The sequence below is a fragment of the Geotrypetes seraphini genome, chromosome 8, assembly GCF_902459505.1.
Source record: "Geotrypetes seraphini chromosome 8, aGeoSer1.1, whole genome shotgun sequence".
Classification (NCBI taxonomy): domain Eukaryota; kingdom Metazoa; phylum Chordata; class Amphibia; order Gymnophiona; family Dermophiidae; genus Geotrypetes; species Geotrypetes seraphini.
This window is the reverse complement of record NC_047091.1, coordinates 162,463,567-162,488,990: the sequence shown is the minus strand read 5'-3', so window position 1 is coordinate 162,488,990 and position 25,424 is coordinate 162,463,567. Positions and strand designations below refer to the sequence as shown.

The window sequence follows — 25,424 nt, the reverse complement described above, 5'->3', positions numbered from 1 at the left end:
AAGATAAGGAATAAGAGTGGTTTTGGTCCCTCTCCACAAAAGTGGAAGTAAGGGAGAAGTAGGGAATTACAGGCCAGTAAGTCTGACTTATGTGGTAAGCAAATAAATGCAAACGCTTTTAAAACAGAGAATAGTGAAGTTTCTGGAACCCGGTGAATTACAGGACCAAAGGCAATTTCTTTGACTGGGTGACTAGAGAATTGGGTAGAGGGAGTGTGCTAGATGTGGTGTATTTAGATTTTAGCAAAGCCTTTGACAGTGTTCCACATAAACATCTAATAAATAAATTGAGTGCCCTCAGGATGTCCGCGACGGGGCTCCGTGGATGACGTCACCCACATGTAGAGAATATGCTGCCTGCTTGTCCTGGGATAAACAAACATGGTAATACATACATGTCTGAGACACTAAGTAGGCTAAATGAAATCTGACAGGACAGGCCTTCAAGACTCATATACCTTTCTATTAGAAAGAATATTGAGATAAGAACCTAATCTTCCCTTCTAGTGCAAAAGGCATACGAGTCTTGAACCAGTGGGATGTACCAAAGTAGTCCCCGGTGTCTAAGATGGGACAGATGAGCCAGCTGCTAGCACTGAGGACCCAAAAGCGGTGTACAGCCATGCTGCCACATCCCCCTTAAAAAGCTTCATAAAAGTATTGCTGACCTACTAATCTCCTCAGGCGGAACTGCCCAGGACTCCCCCCATGAAGAAGTTGTACTCCTTGTAGAGTGGTTGCTTACTATACCCAATGTATGCTGAAGAAATAGCTTTGTGAAGCCATCTTGAAATGGAAGCCTTAGAAGCTGGCTTCCCCAGGCGGCTAGGATATGTTAGAACAAAAAGATAATCTAAGAGACGAAAATCATTTGTTACCTCAAGGTAACGGAGAAGAACTCAGTAAAACTTGGCCCTTTTTCTTCAAACTCATGGCATGGATCACGAGCAATTGGACTTCCTGATTTATATGGAAGACTGAGACCACCTTAAGCAGCAAAGAAAGTACCATGCACAGTGAGACAGTTACATTATTTGATATACCACAATTATTAACAAAAAAGTTAAGCCAAAGCAGTTTACAACAATAAAAAGCAAGGTGACATTTAAAAAATCAATATGCACAAACAAGGTAAAAGCCATATGTTATGCCTATGGCCAGGGGGTAACTGAAACTCAGCATACTACATGACAAGTCTCCTCAAGTCTGCTTATCTGCTATCCTGACCTCCGTGACCTGGGTGCTGCCAAAACAACAACAAAAGGACAGTAAAACCAGATGGAAAGCTGGTTTCTGCAACAAGTCTGCTTATCTGCTATCCTGACCTCCGTGACCTGGGTGCTGCCAAAACAGAGAACAAAAGGACAGTAAAACCAGGTTGACCAGGTGTCCGAGTGAAGACAGCTGGTTTCTGCAACAAGTCTGCTTATCTGCTATCCTGACCTCCGTGACCTGGGTGCTGCCAAAACAAAGAACAAAAGACCAGGACCGGGTGTGCCTGAATCATAGTGAAGGACGCTGGTTACTGCAGGATCAGCTGTATAACTATGAACTCAGCAGTTTTCACCTTATATAAGGACGGGACTCTGCCCCTAACATTAGAATCCAAGACGTTGCAACCATGGGACAGTCCTTTGGTCCACCCACCTATCAATTGCAGGGATTCCCAATTGTGAAGGATGGTTAGTTGCCTGGGATCACGGTGAAGCTATTTTATTCTTATATTCATATATATATATATATATATATATATATATATATATATATATATATATATAATAAAGGGTTATTGTTTATGCTTTTATATTGTCTGTGTGCTTTTCTGAGTGTCACTGATCATCCCATCTGACAGAAATAAGTGGCGGAACACCATAAAAAAACAAAATAAAACAAAAAAACAGGCACAGATTGGCTAGAGAGGAAGGGACAATTTACAATATATTATAGGGATAAAATGGGGAGTAAAACAACATGAGATAAGGGGAAAATTTAAAACATTATCCAAAGTAAAAGGAACTATAAGAGAGTCAAATCAAATGCCAATTTAAAATAATAAGCCTTTAGTTGTGACTTTAAATTTTTGAATGATTTTTCAGCCCTTAAATGTAATGGAAGAGAATTCCATAAATTAGGGGCCATTACCGAAAATCTAAAGTCCCTATTAACATCCAAAAACATCTGCCTGAAAGAGGGAATAGTCATCACATTTTGGTGAGAAGAGTGAAAATTCCTTTGAGGCAAGTAAGAAAATCAACTGACTAGCCAAAAAAGCCTCCGTAAATCTGAGGAAAGGCTCTCTGCATGACAGGACATAGAGTTCCAAGACCCTTCTCGCTGGGGTGATAGTTACCAGAAAAAGAACAACTTAAAAATAAGATCCATCAGTGATGCCTCTTGTAAGGACTCCTATGAAGCCTTGCTGAGGGCTGGTAAGCCAATGTTAAGATTGCACGTTGCGAACAGCTGTCACATAGAAAGATGAAGCTACAACACTCCCTTGAAACATCTGGGTATCTCAGGATGGGAAGCCAAGAAACTTTCTCCACTCAAGCCCGAAAGCACAAGAGGCCAGCCACCTGCACTTTGAGGGAACCAACTGCTAGGCCCTTCTCCAGCTCATCCTAAAGAAACACTAGGACCACGGACATCAGAGCCTTAAAAAGCTCTACATTCTGCTTAGCATATCAGTGCTGAAACATTTTCCAAGCCTTAGCATAGGCTGCAACATTTTCAGGTTTCTTAGATCTTAGAGAATAGTTATGATCACCTCCAAGTAGCCCTTCTGCACTTGTGTCCTCAAGATCCATGTCGTAAGCCCAAAGCATTCTACATAACATAAGAACAGCCTTACTGGTACATCAAGTTGAATAGCTCATTCTCAAGGTGGCTAATCCAGGTTAGTAGTACCTGGCCAAAACCCAAAGAGTAGCAACATTCCATGCTAACTACGAGAGAAGAGTTGGATGAAATGGAAGTTTGAGACATTTGTCCCTCTGTAGCCAACCAGATCTGCGTACCAATCTGGAGCAACCAGAATTACCAACCCTGGGTGGGCTGCTATTCTTTGAATGGCCTGGCTAATCATGGGCCAAGGGGGAAACGTGTACAACCACGCTGTCTCTGGCCAACATTTATTTATTTTTTTAAAAAAAAATCACATTTCTAATCCGCCTTTCTCCAAGGTGGCTCACAGTACTAGATTGTAAACATTGTACTGGATCATCCATGCTGGTGCTTCTGGGCTCAAATCTTCAGCTGAAGAACTGAGAAACTTTTTTGTTCACTACCAACGCCATCCAACTGAACGTTGGATGCGCTCAGAGCCTCACAATGCTGTTGAAGGCCTTCTGGGACAATGACTATTCTTCTGGGTCCAGGATCTGCCAGCTGAGATAGTCTGCACACTGTCCACTCCTGCTGCATGTGTTACTGATAGAACCTGTGGGTGAACTTCCGCTCAGTGAAACAACTACCAGGCCTTCAGTCTCAATGCAGCACTCTTGGTGCTTACTTGGCTGTTGACGTATGCTACAGCTGTGGTGTTGTCTGAGAAACCCTGACTTATTTACCTTCCATGGTGTTCTCCAATGACTGCAGACTGGATGAAAGGCTTGCAGTTCCAGTCTGTTGATAAAACATTTCCTTTGAGAGGGCAACTATTGGTCCCAAACTGGATGACCCTCGCAACAGCCCCCCAACCATAAAGACCGACATCTGTCATCAGATCACCCAAGAGAACTTGCGGACAGGCAAGCCCGGTTGACATTGTATATCTGGATTTTCAGAAGGCGTTCGACAAGGTTCCCACATAAACAACTACTTCGTAAAATTGCAAGCCATGGAATCGAGGGTGAAATACTCACGTGGATTAAAAACTAGCTGGAGCATAGGAAACAGAGAGTGGGGGTAAATGGACAATATTCAGACTGGAAGAGTGTCACCAGCGGGGTGCCAGGGCTTGGTGCTTGGACCTGTGCTCTTCAACATCTTTATAAACGATCTGGACATTGGTACGACGAGTGAGGTGATTAAATTTGCGGACAATATGAAGTTATTCAGAGTAGTGAAGACACAAGGGGATTGCAAAGATCTACAAAGTGACAATCAAGCTTGAAAAATGGGTAAGTGCAAAGTGAGGCATGTCGGTAGCAAAAATCTCGTGCACGAATACAGGATGTCCAGGGCGGTACTTGGAGAGACTACCCAGGAAAGAGACTTGGGAGTTCTGATCGACAAGTCGATGAAGCCATCTGCACAATGTGCAAAAAGGGCGATCGGAATGCTAGGAATGACAAAGAAGGGGATCACGAACAGATTGGAGAAAGTTATCATGCCGCTGTACCGGGCCATGGTGTGCCCTCACCTGGAGTCCAGCACTGGTCGCCGTACATGAAGAAGGACGCAGTACTACTTGAAAGGGTCCAGAGAAGAGCGACTAAAATGGTTAAAGGGCTGGAGGAGTTGCCGTACAAGTGAGAGATTGGAGAAACTGGGCCTCTTCTCCTTTGAAAAGAGGAGACTGAGAGGAGATATGATCGAAACATTCAAAAATGGAAGGGAATAGACTTAGTAGATAAAGATAGACTGTTCATACTCTCCAAGGTAGCGAGAACATAAGAACATAAGAATTGCCGCTGTTAGGTCTTTGTCTTGAAACCCTGGAGGGTGTTTTCCCCTATAACAGACTCCGGAAGAGCGTTCCAGTTTTCTACCTCTCTCTGGGTGAAGAAGAATTTCCTTATGTTTGTACGGAATCTATCCCCTTTCAACTTTAGAGAGTGTCCTCTCATTCTCCCTACCTTGAAGAGGGTGAACAGTCTGTCTTTCTCTACTAAGTCTATTCTCTTCAGTATTTTGAAGGTTTCGACAAACGTAAGGAAGTTCTTCTTCACCCAGAGAGTGTTGGAGAGCTGGAACGCTCTTCCGGAGTCTATTGTAGGGGAAAACACCCTCCAGGGTTTCAAGACTAAGCTGGACAAGTTCCTGCTAAACTGGGACGTACGCAGGTGAGGCTGGACTCATTTAAAGCACTGGTCTTTGACCTGGGGGCCACCGCGTGAGCGGACTGCTGGGCAGGATGGACCACTGGTCTGACCCAGTAGCGGCAATTCTTATATTCTTTATGTTCTTATGTTGGAGTCACCAGTGCAAACTGACGCGCCTTTGCCATCCAGGTCTGCGGCATCTGGAAGGATCTGTCTGTGGAAACCAGCGGGAAAATAGCACATCCTGGAGAGGGTGTAAATAAATTTTTACACAAGGGACTATCATCGACCCCAGTACCTGTAGATAGTACCATGGTGTAAGAGGTGGCATTGCCAGGATCTTCAAAATCTGACATCTTATTTTCAGTTTGCATGGCTCAGGAAGAAAAACACGGTCTTCTACCATGTTGAAGTGGGTTCCCAAATACTCTAGGGATTGTGTCGGCTCCAGGTGGTTCTTCCTAATTAATGATCCAACTTAGGTCCTATAGCAGCTGAACAACATTCCTGCATTCCTGCTTTCTCGCTGTCGACCTTGGATTAAAGTCTGATATGCCAATAGTCCAGGTATGGATGCACTTGGATCCCTGCCTTGCGCAGGTGAACTCACAAATAATACAAAGAAAAATGAGCATATGATAATACAGAAACTATAATTATGGTATATGTACTGTACATAGATAGTATAAATAGGTAAGATATACATGTATTGTAACACCATTACTGAATACATGCATTGTAACACCATTACTGAAGCTCAAACAAACCACTCTGTTAACTCCCCAATCATTAGTAGCGATATAGAAGCTTCCAGTAAACAATAAATTACTCTCACGTTGGTAAAGGTGTGAAGTGCCGATGCCAGACCGAATGGAAGTGCCGAGAATTGGAAATGTCTCTCCAGCACATAGAATCTCAGGAACTTACTGTGAGCCGGAATATGGGAATATGTCAGACAGCCTCTGTCAAATCCAGCAAGGCTAGAAATTCCCCCAGTACTAATGAAGCTATGACCGAATGTATCCAGAACCAGGGCCCTTTCAGTGCTGTATTGACCAACTTAAGATCCATAATTGGCTTCCAGTTGTCTAGAAAATGGCAAACTACATCATTGCTTGAAAATATATACTGTGTACCTACTAAAAATCAAACCTTTTATCTTACCTGACAAGCAAAGGAAGAAGGGCTCCAGGCTACCCTCAAGTGCTAAAGGACTGTAGTTAAATATGGCTGAAATACAAACTTGATTTAAAATACAATCAACCCTGCTCAGTATAAAAAGAAAAACAGAGGAACCACTACTGCCAAAAAATTAAGCAGTTTTGCCATTTCTTTCTATTATTTGAAGAGGCATATGTCACTAACCTTTCAGAGGTTGGGTCTGCACAGTTCAGTGGATACTTCAGCTCAATGACATCTCCATTCTTCTCTTTCAGCTGTCCATGGTGTTCCATGTAATACTGGACTAACTCAGCCAACGTAGCAAATTTTTCACCTCCATATAAGTCATAGTAATCCCCAGTGTTCTGTATCTTTATGTGTGTGACAGCTCCATTTCGCCTAGATTTAAGTTAACACAAAAACTTTAAAAATTATACAGGTCAAATATTACAACTTGTGCTGTCTGTAAATACCACACATCTCTTATGCTGTTGGTATGAAAAGCTGTGCAAATATACATAAACCCATAAGATTCAGACTGTAGAAGTCTGCCCGGCATTGGTCTTATTTGCCAAACTCTGATGGCAGCTTCAGAGATTGGCAAGTAAAACCAATGCTAGGCAGACTTCAACAGTTTGAATCAAGATCAAGGCTGGAGTGGGCTTCGACAATAAACACCAGTAATTGGGAAGCAGAACCAGTGCCAGGCAGACTTCTAAAGTCTGAGCCCCAAAATGAGCAGGGAGAACTAGAAATTAAGTATGCATATATCATATAACATTCCAAGTGTATGCTATATTTGCAGGTGCTGCATCTCTCTATGGGGAGAGGGGAAGAGGTAAAAAAAAGTTGATACTAGTGAATAAATTATTCTAGTCTGCAATGGGGAGGGTTAGGATTGAAAGCAATGTTATCATGGTATTATAGAAACATGACAGCAGATAAAGGCCAAATGGCCCATCCAGTCTGCCCATCCATAATCTCCTCCTCTCATTAACAGATCCAACGTGTCTGTCACATGCTTTCCTGAACTGAGGCACAGTCTTTGTCTCCACCACCTCTACTGGGAGACTAGTCCATGCATCTACCACCCTTTCTGTAAAAAAGTATTTTCTTAGATTACTGTAGTCCAGAGCTTATTTTATTTCTTCCATTTGTGCGTCACACATACCTATACAAACTCTAAGCAACATTACAGAGAAAGGGGTTAGAAGAGTGTAGGGAGGACTATGGAGGGCAGGGAGGACCATGGAGGGCAGGAAGGAGTGGAGAGGAGAGAAGCATGTAGAATATTTCATAGGAATTCCTAACTTTACAGATAGGAGCACCATCTATGTAAATGATATCTAAATGAATTAAAGTAATATGTAAAAAGGAATAGAAGGGAGGAACCGTTAAACAATAGAATTCAGGGAAATTCAATTAATAAAATAAAAAGAATAGGGGTAAAAACAATGGAATAAAATTTAAAATAATTCATAAACTGGGGGAAAAAAATGAGATAAGTCTGACAGAAGTCCAATTTCCTGAAGCAGCTCTGTTGCCTCAGCATATTTTAAATAATCCCAACAGCAAAAGTCCAGACGGGACAGATATCAGCTTTTATCTTATCAGCTCTTAACCTCATTCTACACCCTCTCATTCTGGAGTTTTCTTTCAATTGAAAGAGAATCGCCTCATATGTATTTATGCCACATAGGTATTTAAACATTTCTATCATAGCTCTCTTCTTTCTTTCCTCCAATGTATACATATTGAGATCTTTAAGTCTGTCCCTGTATGCCTTTTGAAGTAAAACAGTAATAGAAGCAAAAACACATACAAAAACTATTGAGGTTCAATGAAGAATGGTGCTATATGCCGAGTTACTGTATACAACTCTGTGCAAATCATTTGCATGCAAACTTGGTAGTGCATCGATCGCTCAGACAGAATCGGTCAGAGAATCAGCCAACAGCAATCCAGTCGGTACTGTCTTTAGTGCATCTAGACCTAAGTAGTAGATTTAAAACAAACCGGAGAAAATATTTCTTCACATAATGTGTAATTAAAATCTGGAATTCGTTGCCAGAGAATGTGGTAAAATCAGCTAGCTTAGCAGGGTTTAAAAAAGGTTTTACTAAATTAATAAACTTTAGATGTTATTTCTAATGGTAAGCTGCTTGACTTTTCACAATTGCAACGCAAATATGGTCTTAATGAATCATAAAATTATAGGTGGTTGCAAATGAAGCAGGCCATTCAGGTAGGGTTCCCTGAATGGAAAAATCTTAGTAATCAGTATAGTTTGCAGTTCTTGTGTTTTCAGGAGGACTTTCTGGGACACCAGGCTGCTCAGTGGTACAAATTAATATCTGGATTTATGAATAAAAAAACAAAAAACTGGTCTTCGGGACATTTAGAGCATTGAGATTAAGCATCAAATTACTGCGTCTCAATGGCCACGAATTTGGACTTGGAGGATGAGATGTACAGTGTCTGCATCTATGAGACAAACTTGTTTTTTTCTGTTACATAGAAGATTTTGGACCCCCGGTTCATTTACAGAAGTTAGATAGTTCTAAATCTAATAGATGCTGGCACTGTCATCTTGAAGCTGGGACATTAGATCATTTGTTATTCTATTGTCCATTGATACTTGCTTTCAGGAAATCAATATGGGGTCAAATAAATAATTTGTTAGATAATCCGGTGGCATTAACTTATGATACTGTGTTATTTGGCACACCAATGAGGGCCAAGAGCCAATTATCTTCGAAGAATAACAAGTTATTACTCATTATGATAGGGGTTGCCATACAACAGATCATGAAAAATTGGGATTGATTGAATTATAGCTTTTTGGTGGAACTCCCTATGTAATATATTTAAAATGGAAAGAATAATTGCCATGCAGCAGGGGAATTTTAGGAAATTTCAGGATATCTGGGAACCATTAACAAAATATTGTAAAGATTGAATATCATTTTCCCCTTGAATATGTGCATCCAAAGTGGGAGGAGGAGGGGGTATTTTGGTTCTTTTATTAATGCAAATAATGTGGGGAGGGGGTTATTTTATTTGTTCTTATATTGAAGAAGGTTATTGATTATGGGGGAGGGAGGGATATATGATATGAATTAGATTTTAATAAGATATTAAGTGATGTATTTATGTATTTATGATGTTATATGCTATTTCACTTATTGTAAGTTTTAAAAATGAATAAAGAATATTTTAAAAAAAAAAATTCCTAAAAGGGGAAGTCCATAAGCCATTATTGAGATGGCTTGGGGAAATCCACTGGTTATTCTTTATAAGCAGCATAAAATCTGCTTTATTGCTTGGGATCTAGCTAGATACTTGGGACCTGAGTTGGCCACTCTTTGAAACAGGATACTGGGCTTGATGGGACATTGCTGAAACAAGGCTGCCCTGTGAACTTCTAAAAGCTAAGTTACTCAGCATTTCATATTCAGCTCTTTTCACTGGTTTTCAGCATTATATCTGCTTAATTTCTCTTCTCCTCCCTGTTTCTTACTAAAAAAAAATATAAAAAAGCACAAAAAAATCCTTCTCTTTCCTCTGTTAAATCTTATTTCCTCTTCCTGCAGTTTTGTTTAAAATACTGTGTTTTAGGTGGTATAGAGCCTGTGTTTTAGGTGGTATAGAGCCTATATTTCTGGTGCCTGTGGCTCAGGGTGACTAAAATAGGGAAAATCCTGTTATAAATCCTGTGTTTTAGGGTAGCACTGATAGAACCTGCAGTTTTGTTTAAAATACTGTGTTTTAGGTGGTATAGAGCCTATATTTCTGGTGCCTGTGGCTCAGGGTGACTAAAGTAGGGAAAATCCTGTTATAAATCCTGTGTTTTAGGGTAGCACTGATAGAACCTGCAGTTTTGTTTAAAATACTGTGTTTTAGGTGGTATAGAGCCTATATTTCTGGTGCCTGTGGCTCAGGGTGACTAAAGTAGGGAAAAACCTGTTATAAATCCTGTGTTTTAGGGTAGCACTGATAGAACCTGCAGTTTTGTTTAAAATACTGTGTTTTAGGTGGTATAGAGCCTATATTTCTGACTCACTAGTTTTTAGCCATTGTGTCTGATTAGGTGGAGAAGGGAGGGGCTCTGTTTTACTTCTAAGGTTAATTGCATTATCTTTGGGACATTGCTGAAACAAGGCTGCCCTGTGAACTTCTAAAAGCTAAGTTACTCAGCATTTCATATTCTGCTCTTTTCACTGGTTTTCAGCATTATATCTGCTTAATTTCTCTTCTCCTCCCTGTTTCTTACTAAAAAAAAATATAAAAAAGCACAAAAAAATCCTTCTCTTTCCTCTGTTAAATCTTATTTCCTCTTCCTGCAGTTTTGTTTAAAATACTGTGTTTTAGGTGGTAAAGAGCCTATATTTCTGGTGCCTGTGGCTCAGGGTGACTAAAGTAGGGAAAATCCTGTTATAAATCCTGTGTTTTAGGGTAGCACTGATAGAACCTGCATTTTAGTTTAAAATACTGTGTTTTAGGTGGTATAGAGCCTATATTTCTGCCTTACTAGTAGTCTTACTTATAGTCCCACCAACCCCAGGGACCACTATTCATATATAGAGACCCATATAATCAGGACTTCACAACCAATCAAGATGACCTTTATTCTATGCAATCACTGTGGTGCTTTAATTCCAAGACATACTATTTGGAGGCTTAAGGCTTGCCCCATCTGTCTTCAACTTGCCAGTATTAAGGAGGAGCTCTGCAAACTTAAACAGGAATTGAATACAATTAAAGCAGCTTCCATCACTCCACAAAATCATACCAACTTACCACCTCTACCTCAAAGAATAAAACAGCCCAGGAATAAATGGGTCACAGTAGGCTCAGGAAGACTGCGACATGTAACACAGAAACATCCACCTTCACTAATATTACCTCTACAGAATTCCTTCGCTCCACTAGTGCACTGCGATACTCAGGAAAACAGAAGGGAGGTGGGACTGGAACCAATGAAGGAAACTCAAGAGAACAAGAGCACCCTAAGTACAAATAAAAAAGCCAAAAACAGAAAACTATTACTGTTGGGGGATTCCATCATCAGAGGCATTAACCTTGGAACACAGGGCGAGGAGTCCAAAATAGTGAAATGTCTTCCAGGATCCTCAGCTACCAGGAGTTCCAGGCAAATACTGACTATAATTAAGGAAGAAACTAAGGATTTTAACACTGATGTTGTTATCCATCTGGGAACAAATGACCTGACCAACAACTCCACACTTGCAGCACAGAAAGCTTTTCGGGAGCTTGGTGAGGGCGTGAAACCTTTTGTAAAGACTTTAGCTTTTTCTGAAATACTGCCTGCATATGGAAAAGGAGAGCAAAGAATGAAAAACACAGAGGACTTTAATAGATGGCTCAGAGCCTGGTGTCATCAAGAAGGCTTCAGGTACATAGGAGGATGGGGAAATACATGGAAGGACAAGAAGCTATATTTCACTGATGGGCTACATATTACTACAGCAGGAAAAAGAAACCTTGCAGAGAAATTTAGACAATATTTTTCTAGGCATTTAAACTAGAAGGTGGGGGTGGTGTATGTACGAAGGACAATTATAGAGACCACCCCCGGCAAAAGAAAAGATGTGATAGTAGTAAAGGCTGCAACATAAGCAATATCAGCAACTCATTTCTTAGTATTGCAACGGAAAGTGAAATGACACAAAAATCCATACGAAAGAGGAGATTATCGCTGAAAAATAGCTGGAAAGCGATGACCACAAATGCTCGCAGTCTAAACAACAAAGTTCATGATCTGCAAGCCCTGATATTAGAGGCAGATCTAGATATTGTTGCTATCACAGAGACATGGTTCAGTGAATCACATGGATGGGATGCAAACATACCAGGATATAATCTTTTTAGGAAGGACAGAGATGGTCATAAAGGTGGAGGAGTAGCTCTCTATGTAAAGATCAATATCCAAGCGACCGAAATGCATGGGACCTGGGGAGAGGAAGAAGCGATATGGATTGCTCTGAAAAGAGAAGATGGAACTTCTATCTACGTGGGTGTAGTCTACAGACCTCCGACTCAATCGCAGCAAATTGATAAGGATATGATTGTGGATATCCAAAAGTTTGGAAGGAAAGAGGAGGTTCTGCTGTTGGGAGATTTCAACCTGCCGGATGCGGACTGGAATGTTCCGTCTGCGGAATCGGAAAGAAGTAGGGAGATTGTGGATGCCTTTCAAGAGGCTCTGCTCAGACAAATGGTGACGGAACCCACAAGGGAAAAAGCGATATTGGATCTGGTCCTCACAAATGGAGAGAGTATCTCTAATGTTCGAGTGGGTGCTCACCTGGGTAGTAGCGATCATCAAACGGTTTGGTTTCATATAACGGCTAAAGTGGAGAGCGGCCGCACGATACTTAAAGTCCTAGATTTCAAACGTACGGACTTTAATGCAATGGGAAAGTACCTGAAGAAAGAGCTGTTAGGATGGGAGGACATAAGAGAAGTGGAAAGACAGTGGTCTAAGCTGAAAGGAGCGATAAAAATGGCTACGGACCTTTATGTGAAGAAAATCAATAAAAACAAGAGAAAAAGGAAGCCGATATGGTTCTCCAACCTAGTGGCTGAGAAAATAAAGGCGAAAGAGTTGGCGTTCATGAAATATAAAAAAACCCAAGAAGAGGAGAGCAGAAAGGACTACAGGGTGAAACTGAAAGAAGCCAAGAGAGAGATGCGTTTGGCGAAGGCACAGGTGGAAGAACAAATGGCTAAAAATGTAAAAAAGGGAGATAAAAATTTTTTCAGATATATTAGTGAAAGGAGGAAGATAAAAAATGGAATTGCTAGGCTAAAAGATGCTGCGAACAAATATGTGGAGAGTGATGAGGAGAAAGCAAATGTGCTAAACAAATACTTCTGTTCTGTGTTCACAGAAGAAAATCCTGGAGAAGGACCAAGATTGTCCGGCAAAGTTACACGAGAAAATGGAGTAGATTCTGCGCCGTTCATGGAGGAGGGTGTTTATGAGCAACTTGAAAAACTGAAGGTGGACAAAGCGATGGGACCAGATGGGATCCATCCCAGGATACTAAGGGAACTCAGAGAGGTTCTGGCGAGTCCTATTAAAGACTTGTTCAACAAATCTCTGGAGACGGGAGTGATTCCTGGGGATTGGAGGAGAGCGGATGTGGTCCCTATTCATAAAAGTGGTCACAGGGATGAAGCAGGAAACTACAGGCCGGTGAGCCTCACTTCAGTTGTTGGAAAAATAATGGAAGTGTTGCTGAAAGAAAGGATAGTGTATTTCCTTGAATCTAATGGGTTACAGGATCCGAGGCAACATGGCTTTACAAAAGGTAAATCGTGCCAAACGAACCTGATTGAATTTTTTGATTGGGTGACCAGAGAGCTGGATCGAGGACATATGCTAGATGTAATTTACTTGGATTTCAGCAAAGCCTTTGATACAGTTCCTCATAGGAGGCTGTTGAACAAACTTGAAGGGCTGAAGTTAGGACTCAAAGTGGTGAACTGGGTCAGAAACTGGCTGTCGGACAGACGCCAGAGGGTGGTGGTTAATGGAAGTCGCTCGAAGGAAGGAAAGGTGACTAGTGGAGTTCCTCAGGGTTCGGTGCTGGGGCCAATCCTGTTCAATATGTATGTAAGTGACATTGCTGAAGGGTTAGAAGGAAAAGTGTGCCTTTTTGCAGATGATACCAAGATTTGTAACAGAGTAGACACCGAAGAGGGAGTGGAAAATATGAAAAAGGATCTGCAAAAGTTAGAGGAATGGTCTAATGCCTGGCAACTAAAATTCAATGCAAAGAAATGCAGAGTAATGCATTTGGGGATTAATAATAGGCTGGGAGGAGAGAAGCTGATATGCACGGACGGGGAGAGGGACCTTGGGGTGATAGTGTCCGAAGATCTAAAGGCGAAAAAACAGTGTGACAAGGCAGTGGCTGCTGCCAGAAGGATTCTGGGCTGTATAAAGAGAGGCGTAGTCAGTAGAAGGAAGAAGGTGTTGATGCCCCTGTACAGGTCATTGGTGAGGCCCCACTTGGAGTATTGTGTTCAGTTTTGGAGACCGTATCTGGCGAAAGACGTAAGAAGACTTGAGGCGGTCCAGAGGAGGGCGACGAAAATGATAGGAGGCTTGCGCCAGAAGACGTATGATGAGAGACTGGAAGCCCTGAATATGTATACCCTAGAGGAAAGGAGAGACAGGGGAGATATGATTCAGACGTTCAAATACTTAAAGGGTATTAACGTAGAACAAAATCTTTTCCAGAGAAAGGAAAATGGTAAAACCAGAGGACATAATTTGAGGTTGAGGGGTGGTAGATTCAGGGGCAATGTTAGGAAATTCTACTTTACGGAGAGGGTGGTGGATGCCTGGAATGCGCTCCCGAGAGAGGTGGTGGAGAGTAAAACTGTGACTGAGTTCAAAGAAGCGTGGGATGAACATAGAAGATTTAGAATCAGAAAATAATATTAAAGATTGAACTAGGCCAGTTACTGGGCAGACTTGTACGGTCTGTGTCTGTGCATGGCCGTTTGGAGGAGGATGGACAGGGGAGGGCTTCAATGGCTGGGAGGGTGTAGATGGGCTGGAGTAAGACTTAACAGAGATTTCGGCAGTTGGAACCCAAGCACAGTACCGGGTAGAGCTTTGGATTCTCGCCCAGAAATAGCTAAGAAGAAAAAAAAAAAAAAAAAATTTAAATTGAATCAGGTTGGGCAGACTGGATGGACCATTCGGGTCTTTATCTGCCGTCATCTACTATGTTACTATGTTACTATGTTAGTATGACAATTCTTATGTTCTTATTTTATATAATGTTAATTGTGACAGCAAAACAGAGTGGAAGGAGTATCTTTGTACTTTCAAACATCAACAATACAATAGCCTTGAAACAGAGAGCTTTATATCCAAGAATCCAGTAAAGGAGAACATTGTTAACAATAAATAGAGCACAGATCAAGAGTTTAGTTACTGTACTGAACATGACCTGGCAAAATATAAGAAATACACCCTGTTTCTTCTAATAACAAACTTACCGAACAGAAAGTGTGAAATCCCCTGGATTACTTTTACTTGGTCGAGCCAAGAAACTTCCATCAACACCCCTGGTCAGGAGCAGGTTTTCAGCCTCCACTCCAGTTATATTTGGATGAAACCATCTATACACATTTAGGGGGAAAAAAACAGCAGCATAATAACCATTATGAATCTCTGCAAGGATCAGCTTCTGCTGTGGTTCATACAACAAAGCTGAGAAGCGAAAACGGAAACCCAAGAAACCACCATGCAAATTCCAATATTAAAAACAGTTTTGTGCAACAGAACATTCTTGTGCTCTTTACTAAAGGGCACTGAATGAAAATGCTAAAAAAAAAAAAAAAAAAAGCAAAATTATAACGCACAGGTTTATGCATGCTTTTAGTGCAAAAACTCTTGAATTAAGGACTGCATCAACACAGATCTGCTCTATGCTTAAATAAGCTGCTTCACATAACTACATTTTACGAGCTTGTTTAAATACTTTCCCCCATTTGTGGGAAAAGATGAACATCTGTATTAACACACTATAATACCTTTTTAAGCTATAAAAAGTAAAGGTATACATTAAAGTAATTTTATATCTATTTTGCATATAAAATGCTAATTTATGTACATTGATATGACCTGATTTTAGAAGAGCCCCTTTAAAAGTCTGTGCTTGGTATAGAAGGTGTGCTCAGGGGCAGAGCAATTTGCATGTATATTGCATTGTAGGCACACACATTTACATCTGCTTGAACAAGTATGATGTGCATGCTTTTAATCTAGTTGCAATTCCTGCAGGATTTGTGCTAGTATTTTATAAAGAAACATGAGTCGTCTTTATGCTTTTATAAAAAGAAGCTATAAACCGGCACATTCCTGCCCTTTAACTAGGGCACCCTGTTTTAGAATTACCTTCTTACACCCAAATTCCTTAAAAGGCACTTAAAGCTGTACATGTACATCAGTGTGTGTAGTCGATGTACATACACTACTTAATTGGCCTAACTAGCACAAAATTTACTGGCAAATTCCTTATAATTGACACTGTGACTAATTAAAAGTTACACGCACAACTCAGAATGTGCAATTCTATAAAACGTATGTGCACCTGAAAAGGGGGCATGGTCAGGAGCAGACTGTGGGTGTTGTTTTAAGTTATGCGCAAGTTTATAGACTACATGCCAATGTGCGCACACATTTGGGCCAAGGAAAGCCTGGCTTAAATTGGTGCGCATAAAAAAAAATCATCAAGCATAACTGGTTTTTTAATCAAATGGATTTTGTATAGGGGCACTGGGATGAATTTTGAGTTAGCCGATATAAGAGGACGTTACAATGAGTTTTAGGGCTCCTTTTACGAAGCCGCGTTAGTGGGTTTATTGCACGCACATTTTTTAGCTTGCGCTAACCCACGCGCTAACCGAAAAACTACCGCCTGCTCAATAGGAGGCGATAGCGGCTAGCGCAGCAAGCAAATTAGCGCATTCTATTACGCGCGTTAAACCGCTAACACGGCTTCATAAAAGGAGCCCTTAGCCTTTACAAACTGAACAATACATATAACATAATAAGAAAAATATTCGTAGATCTGGTTGGTTTTATTTTCCTTCAGCAAATGCATGTCGTTACAAAAAAATTTTTGGATAGGACCTTAGCATTCCAAGCAGGATTAATGAATTCATGTTTGAATCTTCTCGTTTCTCCATTTCTTATTTACTATCAGTTTTGAAAAGATCTTAAAACCCACTTAGTTAAACAATATACATTACTGATTTTCATATTATCACATAGTTATAATGTACTTTTAATCTTTTTATCTATACTTATTTTAGTTTATATTGTATTTTTTTATTCATTAGTTTTAATGCTTGTATTAGTTACTTAAAATTTTATTATGTATGATATTATTATATTGTATGCTGAGTACCTATTGTGTAAACCGCTATGAACTGCTGGTTAGGCAGTATATAAAAATAAATTATTATTATTATTAATCCTGAAGCAGCTAGGAAAGATACATCGATAGTGATCCTGCCAAATATTAACATACTAGTATTTTAGCCCGTTACATTAACGGGTGCTAGAATATATATGTCTGTCTGTCTTTATTTCTGTCTCTCTTTCCCTCCCGCTGTCTTTCTTTCTGTCTGTCTCTCTCCCTGGCCCCCTTTGTCTCTCCCTGCCCCTGTGTCTTTCTTATTTTCTGTCTCCCTTCCTCCCACTGTCTGTCTTTCTTTCTACCTGTCTCTCTCCCTGCCTTCTTTGCAGCAGCATTTCTCTCCCCCCACTTCCCTGTGCAGCAGCCACAGTAGTATTCCCTCCCCCTCCATTTCCCTGTGCAGCAGCAGCGTTTCCCCTACTTCCCCTTTCTCTTCCCGCGGTCTGGCCGGCTCCCTTACTGCCCCCTCTTCCCTTCCCGCGGTCCCGACAAACCTGCTGATTCCAGCAGCGTGTGCAGCACTCTACACACACTGCTTTAGGGCCTTCTACTGCCCTGATTTACTCTAGCACATCCCTGATGACATCATCAGAGACGCAGCAGAGCAAATCAGGGCAGTAGAAGGCCCCGAAGCAACGTGTGTAGAGTGCTGCACATGCTGCTGGAATCGGCAGTTTTGTAGTCGGGACCGTGGGAAGGGAAGGGGGGGGGCAGTAAGGGAGCCATGTCTCTGTCTCGTAGCGGGCTTGCCGGCTCCGGCCAGCCAAAGTTCATTTTTTAGTTCAAAGTCGACTCTGCGTCTCCTCTCTCGATCCCCGCCAGAGTCGGAAGTCTTCTCCGACTCTGGTGAGGTTCGATAGAGGAGCTGAACGCGGGGGCTTTGAACAAAAAAATGAACTTTGTCTGGCCGGAGCCGGCAAGCCCGCTACGAGACAGAGAGATGCGTGGTAAGCGCACATGCGCACTCTGCCGGCCACGGAACTACAGTTCAGGCAACACGGCGTTAAGAGTGCGCATGCGCGCTTAGCGTTTTATTATTATAGATGGCCTATATGTACTGTTTGTTCATTAAAATAAAATGAACCCAAGCAATGCTTTAGTCATAGAAAACCAGTAGTACCTGAGCTACCATCAGGTTTTAAAAACATATCTGATTCTGCCTGCTGCCCAAAGAACAAGCAGACTGAGCTATGAATACACTACCCCCTCCCCATTCGCGGTTTCCCCACTCGCGATTTCACATAATCGTGATTTTTTTGGGGGGAGAGGGGAAAAAACAACCATATTTTTGCCTTCCCCCTGGCATCCCGGCCTTACCTAGTGGTCTAGTGGGCTTTTGGGGCAGGAGCGCTCTTCCTACGCTCCTGCCCCATGCAGATCACCAATAGGAAATGGCTGCTGTGAGCTCCCGTAATCTCTCGAGACTACGACGGGTACTCCCTACAGCCATTTTCTATTGGCGATCTACACGGGGCAGGAGCATAGGAAGATCGCTCCTGCCCCGAAAGCCCGCTAGACCACCAGGTAAGGCCGGGATGCCAGGGAGAGGCGGGGGTGGGTCAGAGCCGGATATTCACAGTATTTCCCTATTCGCGGTCTGGCTCTGCCCCTATCCCCCGTGAATAATGAGGGAGATGTGTATATGCCAACTGCAGATCCCAACTTATGCCATGGGCTCAATTACTAATAAAGCTCATGCTAATGTGGTAGCATACATTAGTTTACTGATTTAATGTGATTCATTAATCACCCAAAACAGTGTACAGCATGTACTTCAATTGAAGTAAAACCTGGACAAAATTTACAATTTTGATTAAACAATAGTGAAATGATCAAACATAAGCACAAATACAAACAATGAAATAAAGTTGGAGCTTGACAAACTGAATCCTAGATATGAATGTAAATTAATATAAAAGAGTAGAACATTCATAAAATAGAAATATGCTGCATAATTTTCTCTGCTGACATTTATTAAAATAGGCTGCATGGAAAGAACATTTATAAAAGATAGATGTGATATGTCAGCACAATACAAAACACATTAGAACAATCAAAATGTCTCCAGAAAAATGAGGATGGATTGAGACATCCGGGTTTTACTTCCATTGCTTTCAATAGAAGTAAAACCTGGATATCTCAATTCGTCGTCGTCTTTTTTCTGGAGCCACATGGTAACCTTAAATACACTGAAACATCTTAATAGGCAGTGGATCAGACAGCTCCAGCTAATAATTTTCATTAGCTGTACCTATTCTCAAATCAACACACATTAAAACACAAAAGTGAACTATTCCAGATTCAGTGCTTCATTTCTGCACACATCTAGCACCACAAAAATACTTTCATCCAATTAAGAACACAAGATTTTGCTACAATATAGAAATGACTTTACATCATAATCCCAAATGCATTACAAAATCAAAATTGCTTAATTGGGGGGGAAGGTGGGGAGGAATTATTTAACAATCTGGAAAAAAAAAAAAAAAAAAAGATTAAACCCGAAGTGATGGGAACAGCAATCTCTTTCTCAACAACCCTGTAGCGACAGCATCAGGGTCCAGGCCCCAAATTCTAGGAACCAGTATTATTTTTATTGCACTACTAAAATATCCATAATTCAGCTCTCCCTACTGATTTGCGGTTTCCCTACTTGTGAATTGAGTTATTCGTGATTTTTTTCTTTTTCTTTTTGCAGGCTGCCCGAACCTCCCCGGACCTTACCTGGTGGTCTAGCAGTGACACGGGGCAGGAGCGATCTTCCTTTGCTCCTGCCCCGTACAGAGCCATCATAAAAAATGGCTGCCGTGAGTTCCCGTTGCAGCTTGTAATACACTATCTGTTCTCATGTCCTTGTGAGAAGTTACTGAAGAAACTGAGCTACCAATTACATTATTTACAAAATATGCTATGGCCGAAACAGCCAAAAAAAAGACCATTTTCCCCAGGGACAAAATAGCCATTAGTTTGCTGGTTACCTATAAATCATAGAATTACATATAAAATAGCATTACTTACATACAAAACTTTAATGAACAAAGCTCCTGCATTCTTAGAAAGGCTGTTAATCCTTTGTATTCCTACAAAATCTTTAAGATCTGAACATAAATCTCTCCTCTTAGTCCCTTCACTAAGACTCATTTATTCAAGGAGGGACTCAATCTTTTCTGTCATGGCCCCTCAAATCTGGAATTCGCTCCCAATCAATATAAGGGAAGAAAAATTGCTTAGTAAGTTTAAAAATCTTCTGAAAAGCTGGCTTTTAAGGACGCCTTTAATTGAGTTATTTGAATTCTATATAATCAGGATACTCTTTAGCCGACTAAAAGTGCTGTTAAGTGAAAATTGAGCGGGTAACCTTTTCCTATCCTATTGTTTCATTACCTAAGCCATTTTATTTGTTTACAAATTGTATTTAATCCTTTTTTTTTTTTTCCTTTTGTGTTTGGTTGGTCAAAAGTTGTATTAACTGTTTGGTTTAATGAATGTGTTTTTCTTTTTTTTACACCGATTTTATCATTATTTGTAAATTGCATTGGATTAAGATTTTGCGATCAAATCAAATTTTTAAATAAACTTGAAACTTGTTAGAGACTGGCTTAATTAGTTTAATTGGAAATAATTAGCTGAACTTAATATAGTCTTAACACTTCAAAAAGAAATAAAATTTAATAAAGGAGAAGTTGAGCTGGCTACAAATCACCCTAGCTAGTCTGTAGAAGTACCTGCTTTGCAGAATGAGGAGGTAAAAAATAGTACTTGTGAAAGAATGAGAGTCACTAGAGACACTACTCCATATATCAAAATAAATATCTATCATTCAATTTAATAAATGCATGGACTATCCAACAGGCAATTTAATAAATTTAATAAATGCATGGACTATCGCCAAGCACTATATGCCAATCCAGCTCTGTTATTACAGCCGCAACAACAGGAATCCATGGACAAACACATTAGTGTGGTGACCTACTCGGATAGGGCGAATCAAATTGCCAGTATTATACGAAAACATTGGCATGTGTTGTCTATGCATGAGATTTTCTGGGAAGGCCCCTGTGTAGCTTATGCTAGACCCAAGAATTTGGCTAATTTATTGACCTTGGCAAGATTTTCATCAGAGAGCTTTGAACAAGTGGATATTGGGGGGCATCAACCCTGTTAAACATGCTCCAAGTGCACAACATCTATGGAGTGTGAGGTTTTTGTTTATCCACGAACTAAGAAGGGGTACGAATTACATCATCGGACAACTTGCAGTTCCAAATGGGTTATTTATGTTATTGTTTGCCCATGTGCACTCATGTATGCGGGTTGCACTATTCGCCAAATTAAGACCAGACTGGTAGAACATCGGAGTAGAATTAACATGCAAGTAACTACAGCTCCCATGGTGCTTCACTGTATTGACAAAGGACACACCTTTCAGGAACTTCAGTGAGTGGTTATGGAAAGCATACCCGATTCTTAGATCGGAGACAAAAAAGCCCACATTCATTTACGAGAGCAGTATTGGATTTTTTAATTGGATACTGTCACTCCTCACAGATTGAACGAGAATTTTGAATGGGGGGCTATATTGTAAAATCTTTTGCTCCTCATTCGGGCTGTAGTTTGGATTGGATGACATCATTTCCGGTTTAGATTAAGTAGCAGCGTTCGTTTGCTGCCCAGCTCACTCACGCCTTGATTTTCTTAGCCCTTGGTTGGATAGTGATAAACGGAAGGCTCCTGAAGAAGGGATTTACCCGAAATAGGCTTAGTAGAGCCTTAAAAACACTTTTCCAGTGGGGACAATTTAAATTGAAGATGAAAGAGTCATGGACTAAAGAAATTGAATGAATTATGGATGAAATTTGAATGCCATTTTTGAGCTAAGTACTATTACTTGTGAATGTTGAGGAGACATTCAGTAATTTAATGAGTTTTTGGATGAGATTCACTAGAGAGATTTTTATATATTTCTATTTATGAAATCCACTTAAAGCACTTTTGTGTTTTTGCACCACACACGTGTAAGCCTATGATGGTGTGGGCGTGGCTTGCAATAGAGCCTGCCAATTGATTCAAGCTGGGACTTCCGTTGTGGCAGTAGCCATAACAGCTGAACAATCACACTGAGGCTATACATACACTTATTAAATTGAATGATAGATATTTATTTTGATATATGGAGTAGTGTCTCTGACTCTCATTCTTTCACAAGTACTATTTTTTACCTGATCATTGTGACATACTTGATTGGGTGCTTATATGCTAATTTATTTGTATCGTGCAATGGTGCGCCCGCACCTGGAGTACTGTGTCCAGTACTGGTCGCCGTACCTCAAGAAGGACATGGCGGTACTTGAGAGAGTCCAGAAAAGAGCAACTAAGCTAATAAAGGGTATGGAAGACCTCTCATATACTGACAGACTGAAGAAGCTGGGGTTTTTCTCCCTGGAAAAGCGGAGACTTAGAGGAGACATGATAGAAACCTTCAAGATCATGAAGGGCATAGAAAGAGTAGACAGGGACAGATTTTTCAAATTACGGGGAAACACAAGTACAAGGGGGCACTCAGAGAAATTGAAAGGGGAAAGGTTTAGAACAAATGCTAGGAAGTTCTTTTTCACTCAGAGGGTGGTGGATACATGGAACGCGCTGCCGGAGGATGTGATAAGCAGACGCACGCTACAGGGCTTCAAAGAAGGTCTGGACAGGTACCTGGAGGACCAAGGGATTGAGGGGTACAGATAGGAGTAGAGGTAGGTAATAGGGATAGGATTAGCGGAATAGAGGCAGTTACAAAATCAGTCAGGGACACTGTTCAGGCAATTAGGCCTGATGGGCCGCCGCGAGAGCGGACCGCTGGGCAGGATGGACCTCTGGTCTGACTCAGCGGAGGCAACTTCTTATGTTCTTATGAGAAAGCACACAAAAACCTAGTGTAGACATGAAGCACCAGATAAGCTTGGATGCACGGCCTAGGTGTTGGGCTGAACTGAGATATACACACATAGAGAAAAGTAAATTTGTTATTCTGTTGACATACAGTGCCTTAGAAACATCTATTATTTTATGGTAAAGCAGAGAACTTGATTCCTTACCCCCTCCCATTTGAGGTATTGCATATCAGTGTATCGCAAATTGTGTGCCGTGGCACACTAGTGTACTCCAGAGGAGTTCAGGTGTGCCCCGAAATGCCAGTGAGGAGGAGACGCACTGGTGCCAATTGACTGCTTACAGGACATGCCTCTTGTAGCGAAAGGCACATCCTGTAGTCAGTCGGCCGGTGCCTGCGCCTCTCCTCACCTCTCCTTTTGCAGCACCCCCACACCGGCGGTAATAGGAGGCTCAGGGCTGCAGCTGGAGGACGTCTGTGCATTTCCAGGTGCCCTCCAACCACAGCCCAGAGATTAATGTACCAGCAGCTTAAAATGCCTCAGACACACTGAGGTATATCATTACACTGAGGTATATCATTGTATATCAAGATATAACAGACAGGAAACTAGCTAAGAGAAAAGAACTAAGAAACAAACCAGTTTGAACTAGCTGAAGAGCAAGGCTTGCTGCAACTTATGAATATGTATGAATATTAATATTGGCTTGTTGCTGGAAAGGTATATAACCTGTGACAGGACCTAGGCAAGTGGGCATTTACAATTCCTCATACAGAGACATCTGTATTTGGGTGTGTTCCCTTGTCCGTGTCTCTTTCTATTGTGATTTATATGCTATGGTAAAATGGATGCTTGTGGAAAGAGAATGACACGGGGGAAAAAATCTGTCCCCGTCACCAGACCACCATCCCCTTCACCGCCCCATTCCCGCCATCCCCTTCACCACCCCATCCCCGTCCCCACAGCATCCACCCTTCCCTCTCGCCACCTCACCGCCCTTCAGCGGCCTGAGAATCTCCCTTCCTCCCCCTTACCTTTGCGGCGCGTTAGTAAAGACTTGAAACTTAAGGGACGGGAGGCGCGCGCGCAGCCCCCTCCCTATCTCCCTCCCTCCCCCCTTACCTTCATGGCGCTTTCGTAAAAAGCTTACTGAAGCCGACAAAGCCCGATTGCCCGCCTGCAGTCGCGCATGTGTGGGCGGAAGCTTCTCCTCCAACACAACCGGGTAACTGCCACCGTGTCATTCTCTACTTGTGGTTACTAGGGCCATTGCTTAAATATATGTTTTCTTGCTGGTACACAAGATAGAATAAAAGAAGGAAAATAGATTTTGTTGCCTGATAATATTTTTTGGCCTTCTTTCTTGAGCACGCTGCTGAATGAGTGTCATCTTCTTTTATGTATGCTATCCTAGAAATGTGCTAAGTTTCTTGAGTGTGTAAGGGGTTGGAGTCTCTCTTGCGTCTGGCCCCACAGGAGAAGCACCCCTTGCACTGGCTAATCAATGCTGATATGTCCAGACATAATACAGAAAGTGGCTTGTACACAATACAGAGAAAAGGCTAGCTGGTGCTAAACTTTTATCTAATATGATTATACAATAAGGCTAAATATTTGTTTAAAAGAGCATCATGAAAAGCACAAGCCAGAAGTTGAAAGAAACAGCAACAGTTCAGAAAAACGAACTGCAGTGAGAACACTACTTACCACAGGAGTAAGCTCTCTGGAGGCTTGAGCACCCCCAATATTTATTTATTCATTCAATTTTCTATACCATTCTCCGAAGGGAGCTCAGAACAATTTACATTAATTTATTCAAGTACTCAGGCATTTTCCCTGTCTGTTCTGGTAGGCTCACAATCTATCTAATGTAACTCAGCAAACTCTTTGGCACGGGTTCTATAAACAGTGCAGAAACGGACCCAGATTGCATGTCAATCAAGCAACGGTGTCGTTTATAGAATCACACCTTCAGGAAAGATAGGCACCGGAACTGTAGACCAGGGTTTTCAAGGTCTACATTTCTGGTGCCTATTTTTTGCATGAATCACGCCTACAGAGGCTCTTTATGACACTTAATGCCACTTTTGACGTTAGCCACACCTAGAGTGGCATTAGGCGTTGTAAAGTGCCTCCATTTTTCTTTTTAAACTTTTCTTTTTCTATTTTAAATGGTATTTTCAACTTAAGGCCCGTTTATAGAATCCAGGCCTTTGTGTCCAGAGAGAGGTCATTTCCACTGCTCAGCCCCCCAATGCTCCTATGCTATCTACAATTCCAATCTCATTTAAAAAAAAACTATTATAACAGAACTTCAAAGTTTCTGAATTCCCATCTCATCAGTTAAATAATAACAAACCCTCGACTTTGTATTTTGATCGTTCAGAACACTGATAAGTGCACGTTATAGCCTATAAGTACAA

At 41.3% G+C, this 25,424-nt stretch overlaps 1 protein-coding gene across 6 annotated transcripts in view; it reads right to left on the bottom strand.

The window, feature by feature from the left end:
* The window catches only part of PTPN11 (protein tyrosine phosphatase non-receptor type 11), a 115,240-nt gene that overhangs the window by 71,282 nt on the left and 18,534 nt on the right, over window positions 1-25,424 (bottom strand). For all 6 annotated transcript variants that reach the window (XM_033956336.1, XM_033956338.1, XM_033956340.1 and 3 more), the window contains 2 exons: window positions 15,189-15,311; window positions 6,351-6,545 (listed from right to left, as the gene is read on the bottom strand). In XM_033956336.1, the coding sequence (XP_033812227.1) occupies window positions 6,351-6,545; window positions 15,189-15,311 (318 nt within the window). The remainder of the gene's footprint in view (window positions 1-6,350; window positions 6,546-15,188; window positions 15,312-25,424) is intronic.